A 19,182-nucleotide genomic window follows, 5' to 3' on the forward strand; every position below is an offset into this window, starting at 1 on the left:
TTTGATACGTTATTGAGATCAATCAAGGTTAACGGTTTATGCGTTTTTATTGAATACCGTCAATCTTGATCTTCCTCAATAACATATCAAACAATTTTAGATTTTTGTAAAACTTAACATAGATGATCTATATGCTATAAACTTTTAATCTAACGGTGGATTTTGTAAAATTTGTATCCGTTAAAGCGTTATTAAGCGGTGTAACATTACTAAAATGTTACACAGTGTAATTTGATCCCTCCCCATATATATATATATATATTCCCAAAAATAAAAAATAAAAATTCATGCTGTAAAGACTGAGTTATAGCTTATAAAAAAAATAAAATTATAAAAGACTTGAGTTAATAGTGTCAATAGTATATCTTAAAGTTTTGGAGCCTTAGATGATATATATGCTTGATACTTTTATTCAGCTTGAATTTTTTATGTAAGGCTCAAACAATATTGTGCCCGTTTTTCACAGACAATAAAATAAGTGATTTTCATATTAAATAATTTAGAGATTAATTCTATAAATTTTAAATTAAAATAGAAATTATTTTTATCTCCAGATGCTGTACCTATATTTTTACGGGAACTAAATGAAACTATTGAAGTTTCTCAAAACAGTATTGGTTATTGAAAATATTATTTGAAAATGAAGAAATTCCCAAAGATTCGTTGCAATGACATGCGAGCAAAGACAAGGGGTTTGATCGCATAAAGTTTTGGAATGTGGCTAAATTCAAGTAGAAGGTAAATTTATTTTTAAAACCCTTTCAAGAATATATATTTTTCTGAACCAGCCTTTCAAGAATATTTGAACACTCCCTTTAATAAGTAAGTTTGCTTATCCGATCCTCTACAAAAAAAAAGTAGGATTTTTTTAAAGAAATTTCAATTAGGTTAACACCCATCTACTAATTAAAGCAAACAAACAAGTTAAATTTCATATATTTTAAAACTAAAAATAAATACAAAAAAAAAACTTGAAAGAACTAGACAAAACTCAAGTGATAACTTGATAAATTTTTTTATTTTTTATTTTTTTAAATAGCAGTGATAATTTTATAATATATAACGGCCTCATTAAAAGTAGGTTTTCTTATAATAATGTTATATTATTCTCTTTATATTTTTCAAACTATTGGTTTTACCTATATTTTATTTATTTGTTTGCATTGAAAAGGGGCTACGCCGAAAAATGGCTTTTACCTATTTTTAGTTGCGAAGATGATGAGAAAATCTATTAATTTATATTAGGATTAATTAGTAAAATAGTCTCTTAAAGATATTTTTGGTTTTAGATTGACCCCTTAAAGAAAAAAATGTCTGAATAAGTCCCTTAAAGGAAAAAAGGTCCGAATAGGACCGTTAAAGACATTTCCGTTAATCAGTTTGATCCTATTCGGACTTTTTTTTATGGACTGAACATGACCAAACTGATTAACGGAGATATCTTTAAGGGACCTATTCGGACATTTTTTTCTTTAAGGGACCTATTCAGACATTTTTTTTTAAGGGATCAATCTGAAACCAAAAATGTCTTTAAGGGATCATTTTACTAATTAAGCCTTTATACTATTTGATTTTCGATACTTTTAACTTTTTAGCATAAAAAGTTGTAGATCTTCTAAGGGTCCATTTGGCCGTACTTTTTTTCTACTCTTATTCTTCTTCTTAAAAGTAGTAAGAAAGTAAAAAAATTGTGTTTGACCTAACTTCTTCTTATTTTGTACTTCTTTACTTTATTTCTTTAATTCTTTTAAACAGAAATATGGTCAAATACAATTTTCTACTTCTCTATTTCTTTTAAGGAGAAGTAGAAAAGTAAAAAATAAGTTGGGTCAAACGAACCAATAGAATTTAATTAATCGTGTATATATAACAATATTGTGTCTTTTAAATTACTATTTAAATTGATTTGTTTTGTTATCCAAAGTTAGCCGTGCATGTTTGTTGCATTGCATGTTTATCTTCTGTTCCTATATAATTATCTATAATGAATTGGTTTGACATATGTTTAATTGACACTGAGTTGAGATCTTCTCCATTTTTTTTGTCCATTTTCTCTCCATTATTATAATTTTGAATAATTTTTAAATATATATTGTCAAAAAAAATAATTTTTAAATATATATTATGCAATACACTTGTAACAATTACTGACTTGAAAGACTATTTCCCATTTTAATAAAAAAGCTGATACTATTAATATCTATTGTTTTATAAAAAAAATAAAAATTTGTCAACTTGTTTTATGAATTTTATCACGTACATACTGAAAACATAACAAACACAACAAATGTTAGTAGTATGTCATAAAAAGAAAGAAAGACAACAATTATTTTTTTACAATATTATAAACTGAAAATGGTATTGTTTCTTCATTTTATCGTTAAAAAAAAACTATTCCTTCTCTCCCCTTTAACCAGAAGCATCTCCTCTCTTGCTTTGAAACCCTAGCTGTTGTCCATCCTTTCATCATCATATTTTACACAAAATATTTGATTCCTCGATATTCATAAAAAAACAGGTCTCACAAGATAAAATAGAGTTACATATTATTATTTTATTTACAATCTCACCACCACCATCACCACCCTTTTCCTACTTTATCTACATACTATCTCTCTTAAAACCACCAGGGGAAAAAATTCAGTTTCGACTACGTTACTCCTTCCCCTTCAAAACCACCAATAATTTATGTCTATATCAAAAATATTTTAAAATTTTACAACCACTAACTACGCTTTCATATTTCGACCACCGCAATAGAGTAAGAAAGAACAATTTTATACCCGTGTATGGTAGAGAAGAATAATTTTGAAGTTTCATGCAAAAAATAGAGAAATGATCGAAGAACAAAGTTAGAGACAATAAGGATGAATTAAAGAAATATGAAGAACAAAGTAAGAAAGAAAGAGGAGAACAAATCAACAAAGAAAAATGATATACCTCTACTCGTGCTCTTCTTTCGAATAATGATTAATGTTCTTGGAAAATGAGAAGAAACAAAATTAAAAATTAGAAAATGATAAAATGGAAGAGAAAGATGAAGTTAGAAAGATTGAAAATAAAAAAGTGAGATAAAAATATTGTATTGTATATAATCTATTACCAATATATAAAGGTAATACTTGAATATGGTGTAACATTTTTTTAAAAATACCATAAATACCCTTAGAATTTTTTTCACAATCTTTTTAACTTTCAAAACCAACCACACACAAGTAGTTTCTATTCATTTGTTTCATTCTGAAAAAAAGATATATATTAAAAATCTAGATATATTAAAAATCTAGAATATACTCCTTCCGGTCCTTAATATAAGAGACATTTTGCTTTTTAGATTTACTGAGAATCTAATGTATCTAGTACATATTATTGACTACATACATTAAATTTGCAATGAATCTAAAAAGCAAATCATCTCTTATATTAAAAACCCGGGGAAGTATAAATTTACCCAACTGAAAAATCGAATCACACAAACGACCACTAGTTGTATATAAAGAGAAAAATTAGGATGGGAATAAAAGATTTGAAATTTAAAATTCAAATAAGAAGTAAGAGTGAAAGTTAGACATGTGACCAGAGTAAATTTAAGGGCATTATGGTCGCGATTTACCACGTGTTAGCAGCAGAAAGCATGAGAGCAGCATGGTAAAACAAAGTACTATAACTTGAAAATGAACTACTATGCAAGGTAAATTAAACATTTTGCCTTAAAAAACTTACTATACATATGAAAATGAATTACTATAACTTTAATTAGGTTTGCTATATTAGTCATTTTCATTAGTTTTTTTTAAAAAAATGTTAACTTACGTTAACTTTGCTTACGTGGCTACTGATATGGCCACGTAACACACTGAAATAGGTAGTATAATTAAAAATGATAACATGTTAATAGTCATTTTAACAGGTTAATACACTAGTAGAAAAATGACTTTTGGCTAAGAGATTCCACTACTGGTATGTGAATACCAGTAGTGAAATACATTTGACCAAAGGATTCCACTACGGATATTTGTATACCAGTAGTGAAAAGTTCATAGACAAGGGATTTCACTACTGGTTTTCTTAAATCAGTAGTGAAAAGTAGACACGGTGGCAATGTTGTAATTACGTTGAAATTTATTTTAATTGGATTTCACTACTGATTTGTTATTCACCCGTAGTGGAATCCCTTAACTTAGAATGTATATAGCGCAGAGTACTGTTCATTTGTTCATTCATTCATTCCCAATTCCCTTATCGTTTCGCGCAGAACGAATTGAAGAACGAAGTTCACAATCATCAATCATCTTCTCCAGAACGAGTTTCACAAGGTCATCAATCATCAATCATCTTCTTCATCATTCCCAATCATCTCTCAAATTAGGGCACAATCGGAACGACGAACTTCACAATCGGAACGACGAACTTCTTCTTCTCCAGAACGAGTTTACTTTCGGTACGTTCAATTCTTCCTCCAAATTTCTTTTTATCTAATTTAATCATATCAATGTTAAGATTTCTCAAAATTTCTTTGTATGTAGAATGACGAAGAAGACGAGTGTTCTTCATTCTTTGTCGCCAAATACCCAAATCCCTAAATCCCAAATCCCTAATTCTCTTTGAAATCCCTAAATCCCAAATCCCTAAGTCGTTTTTTATGATTATTGTTTTAATTGTTTTGATTTTGTTTTGGACGAGGAAACAGTTTTGTTGTTTTCTTGTTGAAGATTCAGTGCTTATAGGAAAAGCTTGTTTCTGATTAACATGAAAATGTTTTCAGAAATTTTGGTGGATTTGTTGTAATTGGGCAGCGGCCAGACAACCGTAGAGATGGATTCCACAGAATGTTGAGTTTTTTTGTCTCTTCATTCTACTAATTCCTTCTCACATTTTCTTATGTTTAGATGTTAATTAAACTTTTTTTTTGGTCAACATGTTAATTAAATTTAATTGTTCGATTTGATGAAGTTTCTTTAATTTTGACAAAAAAATCTGGGGTTTTATAATTATGAACATATAGTAGTTTGCATGTTTGGAATCAATTTTCTGCATTTTTGCTCTGGTTTTGTTGTCTTATAATTTGATAAAAGTTGAAATTTATATATTAATCAATGGTGAAGAAGGGTATGTGTGGATGGTATAGAATTGCGTGTTCTTTTAGGCATACAATTACATGTTAATATTGATCCTGAGAATCTTGTGAGACTTGATGACATTGATGAGTCATTACTGTGTGAAGTGGCTTATTGTATGTATTTGATAACCTATGTTGTTTACTTAGGTGCATGAAGTCTAGGAACAAATATGCAGTGATGAAAGTGTCTGCTTAAGAAATGTTTATACCAAATGTTTTGGAAGTTTAATGCATCAACCATCTCCTACTTTTGTTTACATTTGTTGATTCAGTTCAATTGGGAATTTAACATTTTGATTGTACTATGTGAGTAGCACCCTCCATTCAATTTTATTTTTTTAAGTTATATAGCAGATTCATATACTTGCTATTGAAGTTGTGGCAAGTTCATTGATTCATATAGCAGATTCCTTATTAGCATAATTTGTGTATGATCCATTTTTTTTCTTTTTCATTTCATTTTATGCACATGTGTTTTGTATGACATGAATTTTGTTTCTGTTTCTTACAGGTTAGATGCAAAGCACAGACTGCAGTAGGTTGAAATGATCTTAGACTATTCTTCAGAAGCCCAACTTTGATGCTACCCGTTAAAATGGTGGCTAAATCTGCTACAACTTGCAGACAGGGTGGGAGGTATCCTCATGTATCTCATAAATCGAATAAAATATCTAAACGATCATGTTCTATGGTTGGAGTTATCGATGAAATGGAACATTTAGATATATCAAGCCAAATATCTCATAATGGTGGTAAGCTTTAATACTTTATCATATTGAATGCAAAGTCACTTATAATTGCGTTTTAAGAAGTCTTTTATGTTCATATTGTGCAAGCAATGGACTTATTATTTGCACATGTCGGATGTAGGTTTTTTTGTAAATAAAGAATCTTCAGAGGAGCGTGCCAATGAAGAACACCAAATGTCATCTGATATAGATACAACTGCGAGGCAGAACGGTCTTTTATTCAATGGTTGTGCAGATTCAATAGTAAAAACGGTAAGGCTCGCTTTCATTTCATGGATCTTATTAATACGAATTGGCTGTATATATGTACATTATTATGTGTTATCATGCATGCAACATGAGTGCAAATAACGATTTATATGAACGACAACTCGATCCTCATTATTTGTGGGGCAGGAGTATGACGTATGAAAAGATTACGTAGTAGTTGGTGACAAGAATATTGCTAATGGTTGACATTATTGGTCTTAAATTGAAATTTTGGCTTGAATTCATGTGTGTCGTGCCGTCTGATGCAAGTTTTGATATGCAAGAGTTGATCTGCATGTTGTCCGCTTAATATACTTTTATGGATTGTGTTTTTCTTAATAAATAACCTTAGATTCTGTGCACTGCTTGTGTTTATTGTGTTGGCATCAATTACTGCATCTGCTCAAAATGTTATGTTTGTGATTTAGGACTGTTATTTTATAAGCAGTAAAAATTTATTGCACCTGCATCCTTGTATTGTTAATATAGTTTAGGACTTAGGAGTATTGATGTTATTTCCATTTAACTGCTTCATTAACCCTTTTATTTCTTCTGTGGATATCTAATCTAATATTTATTGGCAATTATATTATAATCCTCTAACTTCTACGATTTGTGATCTAATTTTCCATTCAATAAAAATCAGTTCATTGCAGTATAATTTGTTTGTATATTCTTAAAAAATAATTAAGTGCCAACGTCCTCTTTGCTTATCATTACTTACTATGATGATTTTTTATGGCAGGATTCTTTTCCGGTTTCTGTTTCCGCAATTTCGATCAGATCCAATGTTCTCTTATTTTGATAGGCCTGATGGTGCCCATTGTAACCTATTTGAAGCAGGTATACACTTCAAACGATACTTGTTCAAATGCTGTTTTTATTTTTTGTGATAATAAAGGAACATAATTAAAGAACCAACTAAAAGTTGAGGGTAAAGTGTCTCCCCAATTCTTTAAAAAAAAAACTGGAAAACCATACATACCACTACGGATATGTGTAAATACCCGTAGTGGAATCCCCATGATTTATATTAAAAAAATTTGAAACCATACATACCACTACTGGTATTCAATATAACCGACGTGGAATCTCATACATACCACTACGGGTATTTGTAAAAACCGACGTGGAATCCCCATAATTTTAAATAATAATTACAGAAGAAATTAGGATACCACGACGGGTATTAAAAGACCCGACGTGGAAAGTGTGGACTTACAACGACACCAGCATTTACTACTGGCCACGGCCAGTAGTGGAAAGTGCCTTTGGCCAGTAGTGGAATCCCCTTTCTGCACTAGTGATAGTATATTTATCATTAGTTTTTGAAAGGTTCACTAGCAGACCTAACAATAACATCCATAAAAAAAAATTTAGAAAAATTAACGAAAATGATCAATATAACAAATAAAATTAAAGTTAAATGACCAAATTTATAATATTAATTAATTAAGGGACAAACCGTTCAATTTAGCTTAAAATAAACAATGTGATTTTTCCCGTCCAATTGAATATCAACTCAACCCAACTAGCAAATATGAAGGTTTTCAATATCCAAAATAATTGTATGAAAGGGTCCAATCATTGTACCTAAACAAATGCTAGATGATGCGGCAATCTCAATTCTGGTTGGCCCTTCATAGTTCTGTTGCCTTTATTAAGAAGAAAAAACAAAACTAACCCAAAAGACAAAAGAGTACGAGTTTTTTGTGATGTTTGATTGACTCCCACTCTATTCAACTTTCAAGAACAATGATGTTTGGACAATTTTAAAACCGTTAATTTTATACAAACATTCGATATTCTAATTTTTTAAATCTATATTCATTCACTCGCCACTCATTAGAGAGGGGTGGTTTTGGGGTTTTTTATATCAGAAATCATCCCTCTTCGTTTTTTCTCATAGTTTATCTAAATAAATAAATGTTATTTTCATATATTTAAATAATTATTTTCTGTTTTTGTCGCCTAAGTGCGATGTTGTTGGTTTGTTAGTTGTTTTGTGCGATGTTTTTTGGTTGTCCCGTTTTTGTGCGGTGTTTAGTTTGTTTGAAATAAAGTAGCAAATCAGTTTTGACTCACTACATGTATAAACAATGATATACAATTTCAGAGGCATAGATACTATAGTTTGAGTAAAAGGCTTATGGCGACTATCACTAAGGCCAATTTTCTCTCAACCTTGCAAATATCTTGTCAGTATATGGCGGAATCGGTCATCTTAGAGACCAAATATAGTCGATTTTTTGTGCGAACACATACAAATACCTTTGGTCATATGTTGAAGAATTTAGTCACAATGGTTAAGATTTAGATTTTATCGTTTGTTTAAGGATGACAATTTGACTCATACCCAGTGGACACCCGCAAAAAATACCCATAACGGGTAGGGTAAAAACCCGCATTTTAGGTACGGTTATGAGTATGGGTAATTACCCGCAAAAATGAACGGGTATGGGTGCGGGTACGAGTACCTTAGTACCCACCCCGTCTCATACCCGCATAACATATATTTCTTTATTTTATATATATTATTATATAATTACATATGTATATCAATTTTTAAAAAAACAACACTATTAAACTAATACACATTTTTAATAAAAATGTTTATTTATAACATAATACAAACACAATGTTAATATGTCAACAAAGAAATGAACTTTAACGTGAGGTTAGTAAAAATTTTGTTTATAATTTTCATGAGTCAACATTAAAAAATTTTTTAAAAAATTAATTATATTAAAACGATATGATATTTTATAATTGATCGATTTATTTTTAGTAAAAATGCGGGTAACGGGTATGGGGATGAGTACGGGTAATTTTTCAAACTGCGGGTATGGAGATGTGTACTATAGTACCATACCCATACCCTACCCATTGTCATCCATACGTTTGTTAATGCTATATATTGTTGGATGAAAGTTTTATATGTATCTTTAGTGAGTATTTAACTATTTACATCTCATGTATCGTTGTTATTTTAGCATATGACAGAATGAAGTTTATTTTATTGGCAAAAAAAAAGAAGATGAGACTATTGAAATGAAACATTATTGTGATGAAAAAAGATGAAAAATTAGTTAAAAATGATGCATTTTTGAAAATATTAAAAATAATTTTTTTGATCGTGTATAACTCCTACTATTACTAGTTACTGTAGTTATCAAATCGTTGGAATTTTTATTTTTATTTTAAAAAATGATAGTATAACTAATTTGTATAATATAACTTATAAGTATGACTAACTAGTATTAAATTAGTATTATTAATATAAAATATATTGTTATAAATAAATACATAATATAGTAGTTTGCATATATTATAACGTTAGTAACAATCTTTTTTTCAAAAAGATTTTATAATTATTTATTTCATTGGGAAAAATTCTACTTAACAAAAAATTTGTAAGATAATTTCCCAAAAAATAATAATTTGTAAGATAGTTGTAAGAGACATTAACAGAGTAGTACTAGAGATGACAATGGATATATGATATTATAATACTCATCCATGTAGTTGCAGTTAAAAAAAAAATACTTATACTCGTATCATATTCACATTCATTACTCACAATTTTACTTATAAAAATTATAAATAAAATTACATTAACCATGCTAAAATTCATATATTTGTTATGATATTCAGATTGTTTTTACAATATTTTAATAGTATTATCTTTTTTAAAATTGACAAACATATATTTTTATATAATAATAACATATATAAAAAATCTAAATATATATTATGTCGGTATAAAACAGGGTAGATATCAAGTTACCCGCTTTTGTTCATTTTAGCGGTGTTCTGGACTAGACTAATGCTAGTCCACCTAGACCCTCACAAAGTCCACACGGCTTGCCCAACCACCTCCATGTCAGCATGGCACAACCTCTCCACCAAGATAGGGTAAAATTACTACTCTACCCACTATCTAAGGGTAATATCTTGGCAGTCCCTCTTAATGGGCCTTGGCTAGTCCAGCCCACTAAGAGGACCTTTGGCCCAGAGCTGGGGGCTATAAATACTCTCCCTCATGGGAGAGCAAGGTAGACACTATTCATTATTGCAATTACTCTCTCTCTCTAACTTCTCTCTAGTATCTCTTTTGCTCTCTACCCTTACTGACTTAGGCATCGGAGCACCTGCAGGTACAACCCCCCCCTCCGTGGATCATCTGCTCGGACCTGCTGCCTACCACCTGCTCAACGGACTTCCAGCTGGCCTTCCACCTGTTCTGATCAACAGTTAAGATCAGTGGCGCCGACTGTGGGGAACTGAGTTCTCCCCTTCTTTATTTCGAACAAGAAAACTAAAGAACAAAACCAATCAATCACTCCTTCGTTATGGCCGGTTCATCTCATTTCAACAATGACGTTGAGGACGCTGCTCCTCCACCTTCTCCCCGCCTGTCTCCTGCTCTCATCACTGACCTCCAGGCCCTCCCCGAGTCAGACCCTAGAGACGGGCAGGAAACTTCCTGGACTTCTGAGGATGGCGACTTGGTCGTCTTGACTGAGAAGCAGGCAGGGAAGCGTCCCCAATCCGAGCAGGGCAAATCAGCAGAGACCGACTTGTCCGCTGCTTCAGTTACCAATGCTGAACTAGCAACACTCATAGCTGCCCTGAAACAAACCACCGAAGCTCTCCAAGGCCAGAATCGCCGAATGGACGAGCAGAATCTGAGACTCGATCGCTTGGAAAGGAATCAGCGATTCTCAAGGAACAACTCTCCCCCGAGGAGAACTCCTACTTCTCAATCCCCTCCTCGTCAAGAAACTGTCAGACAACGACGACCTGCCCTCGAGAGGATTGAGCAACCTGGCAAGAAAAGAGACCATGTCTCCCCTCCCCGCGAGGGTATATCTTCTCCAAATGTGAAAAAAGGAAAAATTGTGGACCGAACACCTCCTCGTCATCATTCTCCCCAGGGACTCAGCTTGATGACCAAACAAGGGCAGCCAGTAAGCCGCAGCCTTCACACTGACCAATTCTCCAGGAGCCCTACTCCTAATCGTGAGGACTCACCTCCCCTAAACTCACAAGAGAGCGACGAGGGGGATCCCCGCTGCCCTTTATCTCACGACATCCTTCAAGCACCCGTTCCAAAGGGATGTGAGCGACCACCTCCTCTCCCAGCTTATGATGGACTTACTGACCCAGATGAACACATCGCATCAGTCAATGCTACCCTGAACTTCTTAAGGGTCAGCGGAGCAATTAGATGCAGAATCTTCCCAACTACACTAAGAAAGGGAGCTATGGCCTGGTACCACAGCCTAGCTCCTCGCTCCGTTATCTCATGGATGGATCTGACCGACCAATTCTGCAGGCACTTCACTGCTTCCCGCAAGCAACCAAAGACTGAGGCAGTCCTGGACGCCATCTTCCAAGCTGATAATGAATCTCTCCGCAGTTTCATAGAGAGGTTCAACAAAGAAGCCGTCCAGGTAGAAACAACTGATGACATGAAGAAGTACCTGCTACAAAGGGGCCTTAGGCCAAACAGTGACTTTGCAAGAGCCGTGGGAATTGAAAAACCGCGCACCTTTAGCGACCTCCTCCTTAAATCTCAAGCCTACATCCAATATGAGGAACAACAAGCTGCAGATGCTGCCCATTATGGGCGAGCAGGAAACAACCAGCCTGCTCCTCATTCAAATGCTGAACAGTCCAGCCGAGGAGGAGGAAGACGAAGAGGCGAAAGGCCTAGAGAGCCCCGTGGACCTCCCAGCACTTTCAGCAACTATACTCCCCTTAGTAATACTCGGGAAGAAATTTGGAAAGAGTGCAACTCAGCTGAGTTCACTAAAGCAGGAATTAAATTTCCAAGACAACAACCCACAAAGCCTGGCCAAGACAAGAGCAAATACTGCAAGTACCACAAAGGCTACGGCCATCTGACTGACGATTGCATCCAATTGAAGGACGCCATTGAAATATTGATTAGAAATGGGCAAATCAAACAATACGTGAAGAGGGGCAACGCTCCTCGGGCAGAAGCTGCTGAGACCAGCAACACTAAAGAAGCTGCACCAGAAAGATCCGGGCACAAGCCAGTTGCCCTTGCCATCTCCAGACCTGAAGACTTCTTTGTCCCTGACTACTTGGACAACACCTATGTTGCTCCCACACTGAACAAATGGGACGCACTTGCCCAAGCTATGGTTATCTCTGGTGGAGGTTTTGACAAACAGACTGTGGGATCCATCAAGAGAAAATTTGAAGAATTGATAGATGGCTCCTCCAACCTGAATGCAACTTTGGATAAACCGAAAGGGCAATCAAAGCCCTTAGCCTTCTATATGGAAGAGCTGCCCGGTGGAACTGCAAACTCCCAGATACCCCTGCTCATCAGAGTGGACATGGCAAATATGGACGTCCGCAGGGTACTGGTCGACCAAGGAAGCTCCTGTGATATCATGTATTCCCAACTTTTCAAGACTCTGCAACTAGATGAAACCTACCTCACTCCTTATTTTGGATCTGATCTCTCCGGATTTAATGGAGCAACAACCAAGCCATGGGGCTATGTAGACCTGCTAGTCACCGTTGGCTCTGAAGAAACTTCAAAAACTATCAAAGTGAAATTCCTGGTAGTAGACTGCCCTTCTCTCTACCAGTGCATCCTGGGCCGGACAGCTATTGCTGACTTAATGGCTGTCCCTTCAACTGCCCACCTCAAGATGAAGTACTATACTCATAAAGGCCAAGTTGCGACACTGCATGGAGACATTGAAGCTGCAAGGAGAATCTTCAATGCCTCCTCCAAAGGAAATGAATATATCGGGCAGCTCCCCGAGTCCAAGAAGTCCAAGGCAACAACTTCCCTGCCCTTGCCAGAAATCAGCTCCATCGACCTCGACAGCCGCTTTTCCAAACAGGAAAACAAGGATGAGAAGAAGCTCCGCAAAGAGAAGAAGGAAGACGATGAGGCAAGCCAAGAGCACCGTCGTCCAGTTTCAGACGGGGAGTTCGAGCTGATGCCCTTCGGAGAAGACCCGAGCAGGGCAGTGAAGATTGGGACTGGGCTCCCCGAACTTGCTAGGAAGCAGCTTGAAGCCTGCTTGAAGGAAAATGCTGATCTGTTCGCCTGGCACGCTTCCGAGATGCCCGGCTTGGACCCCAACGTAGCTTGTCACCAGCTGACTATTGATCCTACTGCACTTCCCATTGTACAACGTAGGCGTAGGCAGTCTCCTGAGAAATCGGAGGCTGCAGAAAAATGTGTAAAAGACCTCTTAGAGGCAAATTTCATTTCGGAGGCCAGGTATACAACCTGGCTGTCCAACGTTGTACTAGTCAAAAAATCTAATGGAAAGTGGAGGATGTGTTGTGACTATACCGATCTTAACAGGGCTTGCCCTAAAGACTCTTATCCCTTACCTTGCATTGATAGACTTGTTGATAATTCTTCTGGCTTTAAATTATTGTCTTTTATGGATGCTTATTCAGGTTATAACCAAATTCCAATGGCAGTAGCAGATAGAGAAAAAACAGCTTTCATGACCGAGTCGGGCAACTATTACTACAACGTAATGCCCTTCGGTCTCAAAAATGCAGGAGCTACATACCAGCGAATGATGAACAAAGTCTTCCGAGGACAAATAGGAGACATGCTCGAGGTATACATGGACGACATGATCGTAAAATCCCCCGAGGAACTCGACCATGTCGTGCACCTTCGAAAGGTGTTCGAGCAGGCCAGGAAATACAACATGAGATTCAATCCAGAGAAGTGCACCTTCGGGGTCCGAGCAGGAAAATTCCTGGGGTTTTACCTAACCGAGCGAGGAATTGAAGCCAACCCTGACAAGTGCAGAGCTTTTGCCGAGCTCCCCACTCCGAGCGATAAGAAGTCCATACAAACTCTTAATGGAATGCTAACATCGCTTTCCAGATTTGTATCCAAATCAGCACAACATGCACTTCCCTTTTTCAAACTACTAAAGAAAGAAGCAGTCTTCGAATGGACAGATGAATGCGAGCAAGCTCTCCAACATCTGAAAAAGGCATTATCAGAGCCACCTGTCCTCTCACGACCAAATGACGAGGAGGTATTATACCTGTACCTTTCCGTCGCCTCAGAGGCTGTAAGTGCAGCTCTTATTCGTGAGACAAACGAAGGGCAGAAACCAGTATACTTTACGAGTAAAGCCTTGCAGGGTCCTGAACTAAGGTACCAACAAATTGAAAAAATAGCCCTTGCACTAGTTTATGCTGCGAGGAGACTAAGACATTATTTCTTTGCCCATACAATTGTGGTCCGAACAGACCAACCAATCAAGTCTTTGCTTGGCCGACCAGATATGGCGGGCAGGATGCTCAAATGGTCCCTCGAACTCTCAGAATTCGACATTCGTTACGAAAGCAGAAAAGCTCTAAAAGCCCAAGTCCTAGCTGACTTCGTCGCAGAGATGACGAGCTCCTCTCCTACGGTGGACGGAGCAGATAAATGGACAATCTTTGTGGACGGAGCATCAAGCGCCACAGGAGCAGGTGCAGGCATCATTCTTGAAAATGAGAATGGCTTACTAATCGAGGTGTCCCTAGCACTATCCTTCCCAACTTCAAACAACCAAGCAGAATACGAAGCATTCCTCGCTGGACTACGTTTGGCCGAGGACGTACAAGCCAAGGAGATAAAAATCTACACAGATTCGCAACTGGTCGCCTCACAGGTACTAGGAGAGTACCAGACCAAGAATGATAACCTCTCTGAATATCTAGTGTTAGTAAAGGAAAAGATCACCAAGTTCAACTCTGTTGAAATATTACATGTTCGCCGCGAGCATAACAAAAGGGCAGATATCCTGTCCAAGCTGGCAAGCACAAAAAGGAAGGGCGGAAACAAATCTGTCATCCAAGAGATACTCCCTCGTCCAAGCATAGAAAAACCAAGCAAGGTTGTGGACATAAACGTCATTGGCGACAAAGACTGTTGGATGACTCCAGTATACAACTTCCTCGAGCACGGAACTCTCCCTGACGACCAGAAACAAGCAGCTATAGTCAGACGAAGAGCCTGCACCTATGTCATCCTTGATGGAAAATTATACAGGAGAGGATTTTCCATTCCTCTCCTAAAATGTGTGGACGAGGACACAGCAGATTACATCCTGCGCGAAGTCCACGAGGGCATTAACGCCCAACACCTAGGAGGAAGGTCACTTGCCAGGAAAGCTCTACGAGCAGGGTACTATTGGCCTACTATGCAACAGGACGCCAAAGACCACGTAAAAAAATGTGACAAATGCCAAAGGCATGGGGATATGCACTTAGCTCCCCCTCGAGAACTAAAATCTTTGTCTTCCCCCTGGCCCTTCGCCTGGTGGGGCATGGACTTACTTGGTCCTTTTACCAAAGGACTTTATCAAAATCGCTACCTAATAGTAGCAGTAGACTACTTCACAAAGTGGGTAGAAGCCAAACCCCTCTCCGACATCACATCACTCAGAATCCTGCGCTTCTTCAAAAGAAATGTGCTAGCTAGATTCGGAATACCACAGGTGGTAGTCACAGACAACGGAACACAATTTACAGACAAAGATTTTCAAGCATTCCTTGTTGCCCTGGGCACCAAGCAACACTTCACATCGGTCGAGCACCCCCAAACCAACGGGCAAGCTGAAGCAGCCAACAGAGTAATCCTGAGAGGGTTACGAAGAAGACTCGACCAAAACAAAAAGAAATGGGTTGAAGAGCTTGACAATGTACTCTGGGCCTATCGAACAACCCCACACTCCACAACCGGAGAGACCCCCTTCCGAATGGTATATGGAACGGAGGCAGTTATCCCCGTAGAGATTGGGGAACCATCTCGTCGGACTGAGCAACCTCTAGACGAGGAGCAAAATGACGAAGCACTTCGAGAGGAGCTTGACCTCGTCGAAGAAATTCGAACGGGAGCTTCCTTAAAAGAGGCCACCCTGAAGCAGAAAATAGATGCCCGTCATGACACCAAAGTCATCAAAAGAGAATTCGAGGTGGGCAGCCTCGTCCTAAGACGCAATGCAGACTCCCAGGATGGCAAACTTGCACCCAATTGGGAAGGACCATACCGCGTCATTGACAAAACAGAAAATGGTGCATACTATCTCGAGGACCTTCGAGGAAAGAAACTTCCTCGACCTTGGAATGCCCAGAAATTGAAACAATATTACAGCTAAGTTATTGCCACACCAAAAAAGGCTGCTCGCACTTCAGAACACAATGAATCGAGCACCTTAAACAACGGAGGGCACCATGGCACACGTGCTCATCTAAAACCATAGCAGGGGAACTAATTCACCATAAGGGAAATAGAACTCCTGCTAGACGAGGATAACTCTCGAAACGAGCCCATCGTCCCAGCGCCACGACCTAGCACCCAGCTCGCGATGGGAGGTTCAGGTTGCGAAGAAAGGTACACTAGCGTGCTCGTATTCGCGTAACTTAGAAACAACTCTAAGTGCTTATACAGTTCCCTAAACTGTTTAAGTCAAAACAGAGGAGACTACCCTCAATAAAACATGCTCAGTATCAAGCAGGGGAAACCTCCCCGGCAAAGTAACAACGAGCGCAGCATTTTTACATGCAAAAATATGATAAGCATACAAAACAGGCATAAAAATAAACAGGCAAAACTTAGCACACCAACTTGCTCGAATAAGCATATCAGCATGCCCAGACGAGCACCTCAATAACGGGGAGGTAAGCTCCCCGGCACGAAAGTTTTAACAGCAAAATTTCGTTAAGTTTAAAATGGAGACAAGCTCCCCGACTCAGATTTTGAGCAAGAAATTAGCATAAAATTTGGCTAAGTTAAAAGTAGGGACCAGACCTCCCCGGTTGAAATTTTAAACAACAAAATTTCATCAAAAATTTTCTAAGTTATTAGACGGGGAGGCTCCCCGGTTGAAATTTTAAAACAACAAAATTTCGTAAAATTTTCGAGGCGAGCAGAAAATGTAAACAAGCATAGATAAATAAAACGGGCACCTGCCCGGAATTGTCATAAAAATCAAACGGGGACAAAAGCCCACTTGTTCCAAAGTTACAAATCATGGCTCAAAGGCCCCAGAAATTCAAAGAGACAAAATAAATTACAATAAGAAGGATGGGGACATCTACTCCTCGCATCTATCTTCCTGCTCGTGCCCGTCACCCTGTTCGCCTTCATGACCCTCCTCGAACACCACCTCAGCATCTTCCTCTTCTTCATCAGAGTCGGCCAGGCCAGCCGGGATAACAATCTGGCCATCCTTGACCTGCCCGTTCACATGCATTCCCCGGGTCACCAACTCCACGTCAGGATTAAGGCACTTGATTTGCTGCACGGCATTCTCAAAGGTGTACTCAGTGCCCTCTACAAAGTCATGGGACAGCTGAGCAATCACCTTGACCAAGTCTGTTCGGGTGGTCAACCCCTCGGCAGCCTTGTGCTCGTTCTCGCCCGGCGCCATAGCAGCAGTGAGCCTTTCAATCTCAGCCCGAGCAGCTTCCAACTCCTCTCTCCTTTTACGGTGCTCATCCAGCTGGTCACCCCAGCGTTTTTGCTTCTCCTTAAGGTCATCCAGATCAATTTTGAGCTGGTTGATCCGACTTTTGTCCCGCTCGTGCCTGGCCCGGGCATTGTTCAGCTGCTCGAGTAAAGATTCCCGATCGTCACCAAGGACAAGGGAGCTCGAGACCATTCGCACCATAGCAGCCATGTCACGAGCATGCTGCTGCCTACGGACCTCTGGTTCCTGGTCAAGAATTGCTGACCGCTCGGTATCAAAGACTTCAGGAGGATATTTTTCAAAAAAATTTTCCACCGTATAGCACCGGGGAACTGGAAACTTGCTGCATGCACCCATGCCCGCCTCCTCAACCGGGGGATCTTCTTCTCTTGTCCTCTTCGCTGGAGGAGGCCGGGGAGCTGAGGTAGGGGTGCCCGAACCACCAACCGAGGTCCCAATAACCTGCACGGAGGGGGTCCCCGGCCTCACTTCCTGGGAAGCTCTGGCAACAATCTTCTTTTTTTTTTCCTCGGCCAGACCTGCTCGCCTTCTCATCCTGCTTGGCCTTCAACATGCGCTCGGCAATAGTTTCCATTTCGTCTGCAAATAAATGACGAGCATGTTAGTAAAGGACGAGGAATACACACAACAATAACATAAATTTTTCTAAGTTAAAAAGAAAGGAATCAATACCCAAGCACAGTTTAACCTCCCCGGCATTTTTGCACTTAAGGAGGGTCCTAGTATTAATAAAACGAGGAGAGGCCTTAGGCTCCCCGTGTTCATCTCTTATTGTAACTCCCTTACGAGTCGTCCAGACCCCGGGAGTAAAACCGGCCACAAAGGCCTTCAAACTCTCGAAGGCAGCCATGTCCTCGGGAGACAAATCTGCGTCCCCGGTTGTATATTCTTTAGGCTCCTTCTGGAAGTGGGTGTACGACCAGCTTAACGGGAACTTAGGAACTGCCCGAACTATAACTTGCCCGCTGGCATCCTTACGAGCAACACCTTGCTCGTCCCTATCTTCCTCCAGCTCCATTAAACTCTCCCGGGCAGATGGAGACTCTGGCCGGACGACATAGTACCTCTCCTTGAAATCCTTAACGGAATCCACAAACATCTTAAAGAGTTTAACATCCTCGTGATGCTTCAACGAAACCCAATTTTGACGAGGTGCTCGTCCTACTTCCTTCGTCGGCTTGCGCTGAATTTTAAAGATCCTAAAGAAGAGGGGAAGGCTGGGACGAACACCTTTGTACACGCAGAGACGCTCGAACCCCATTATAAATGACCAGGAGTTAGGGTGCAGCTGCGACGGAGCCACCTGCAAGGCTTTGAGTACACTGACCGCAAAAGGGCTGAACGACAGTCTAAGCCCCATCTCCTTAAAAACGAACTCGTACATAGCAAAATCGTGCCCGTCAAAAGACGAACACACCCGTTCATCCTCCCCGGGTAGACGAGTCGACCACTGTTGGGGCTCGTTTGCCCTCCGCTGCTCGACAGTGGTATATAACCTAGGATCCTTGGGAGTAAGCGCCGAAGCTATTCCCCGGGGTTCTGGAGCAACCCAATC

General features: G+C 38.6%; 1 protein-coding gene and 1 non-coding gene across 2 annotated transcripts; both read left to right on the forward strand.

Moving 5' to 3' along the window:
• Nucleotides 1-4,720: 4,720 nt before the first annotated feature.
• Nucleotides 4,721-4,877, forward strand: LOC123882596. The gene has a single exon (XR_006799916.1). It is a non-coding gene; the product is annotated as a small nucleolar RNA snoR143 (small nucleolar RNA).
• Nucleotides 4,878-5,639: 762 nt separating this feature from the next.
• On the forward strand, nucleotides 5,640-6,979 carry LOC123920163. The gene is made up of 3 exons (XM_045972355.1): nucleotides 5,640-5,871; nucleotides 5,990-6,120; nucleotides 6,863-6,979. Exons 1-3 carry the CDS (start codon nucleotides 5,700-5,702, stop codon nucleotides 6,920-6,922), a joined length of 363 nt encoding a protein of 120 aa, XP_045828311.1. The 5' UTR covers nucleotides 5,640-5,699; the 3' UTR covers nucleotides 6,923-6,979.
• The last annotated feature ends 12,203 nt before the right edge of the window (nucleotides 6,980-19,182 follow it).

Source organism: Trifolium pratense, linkage group LG4, assembly GCF_020283565.1.
Source record: "Trifolium pratense cultivar HEN17-A07 linkage group LG4, ARS_RC_1.1, whole genome shotgun sequence".
In the NCBI taxonomy this organism is placed as follows: domain Eukaryota; kingdom Viridiplantae; phylum Streptophyta; class Magnoliopsida; order Fabales; family Fabaceae; genus Trifolium; species Trifolium pratense.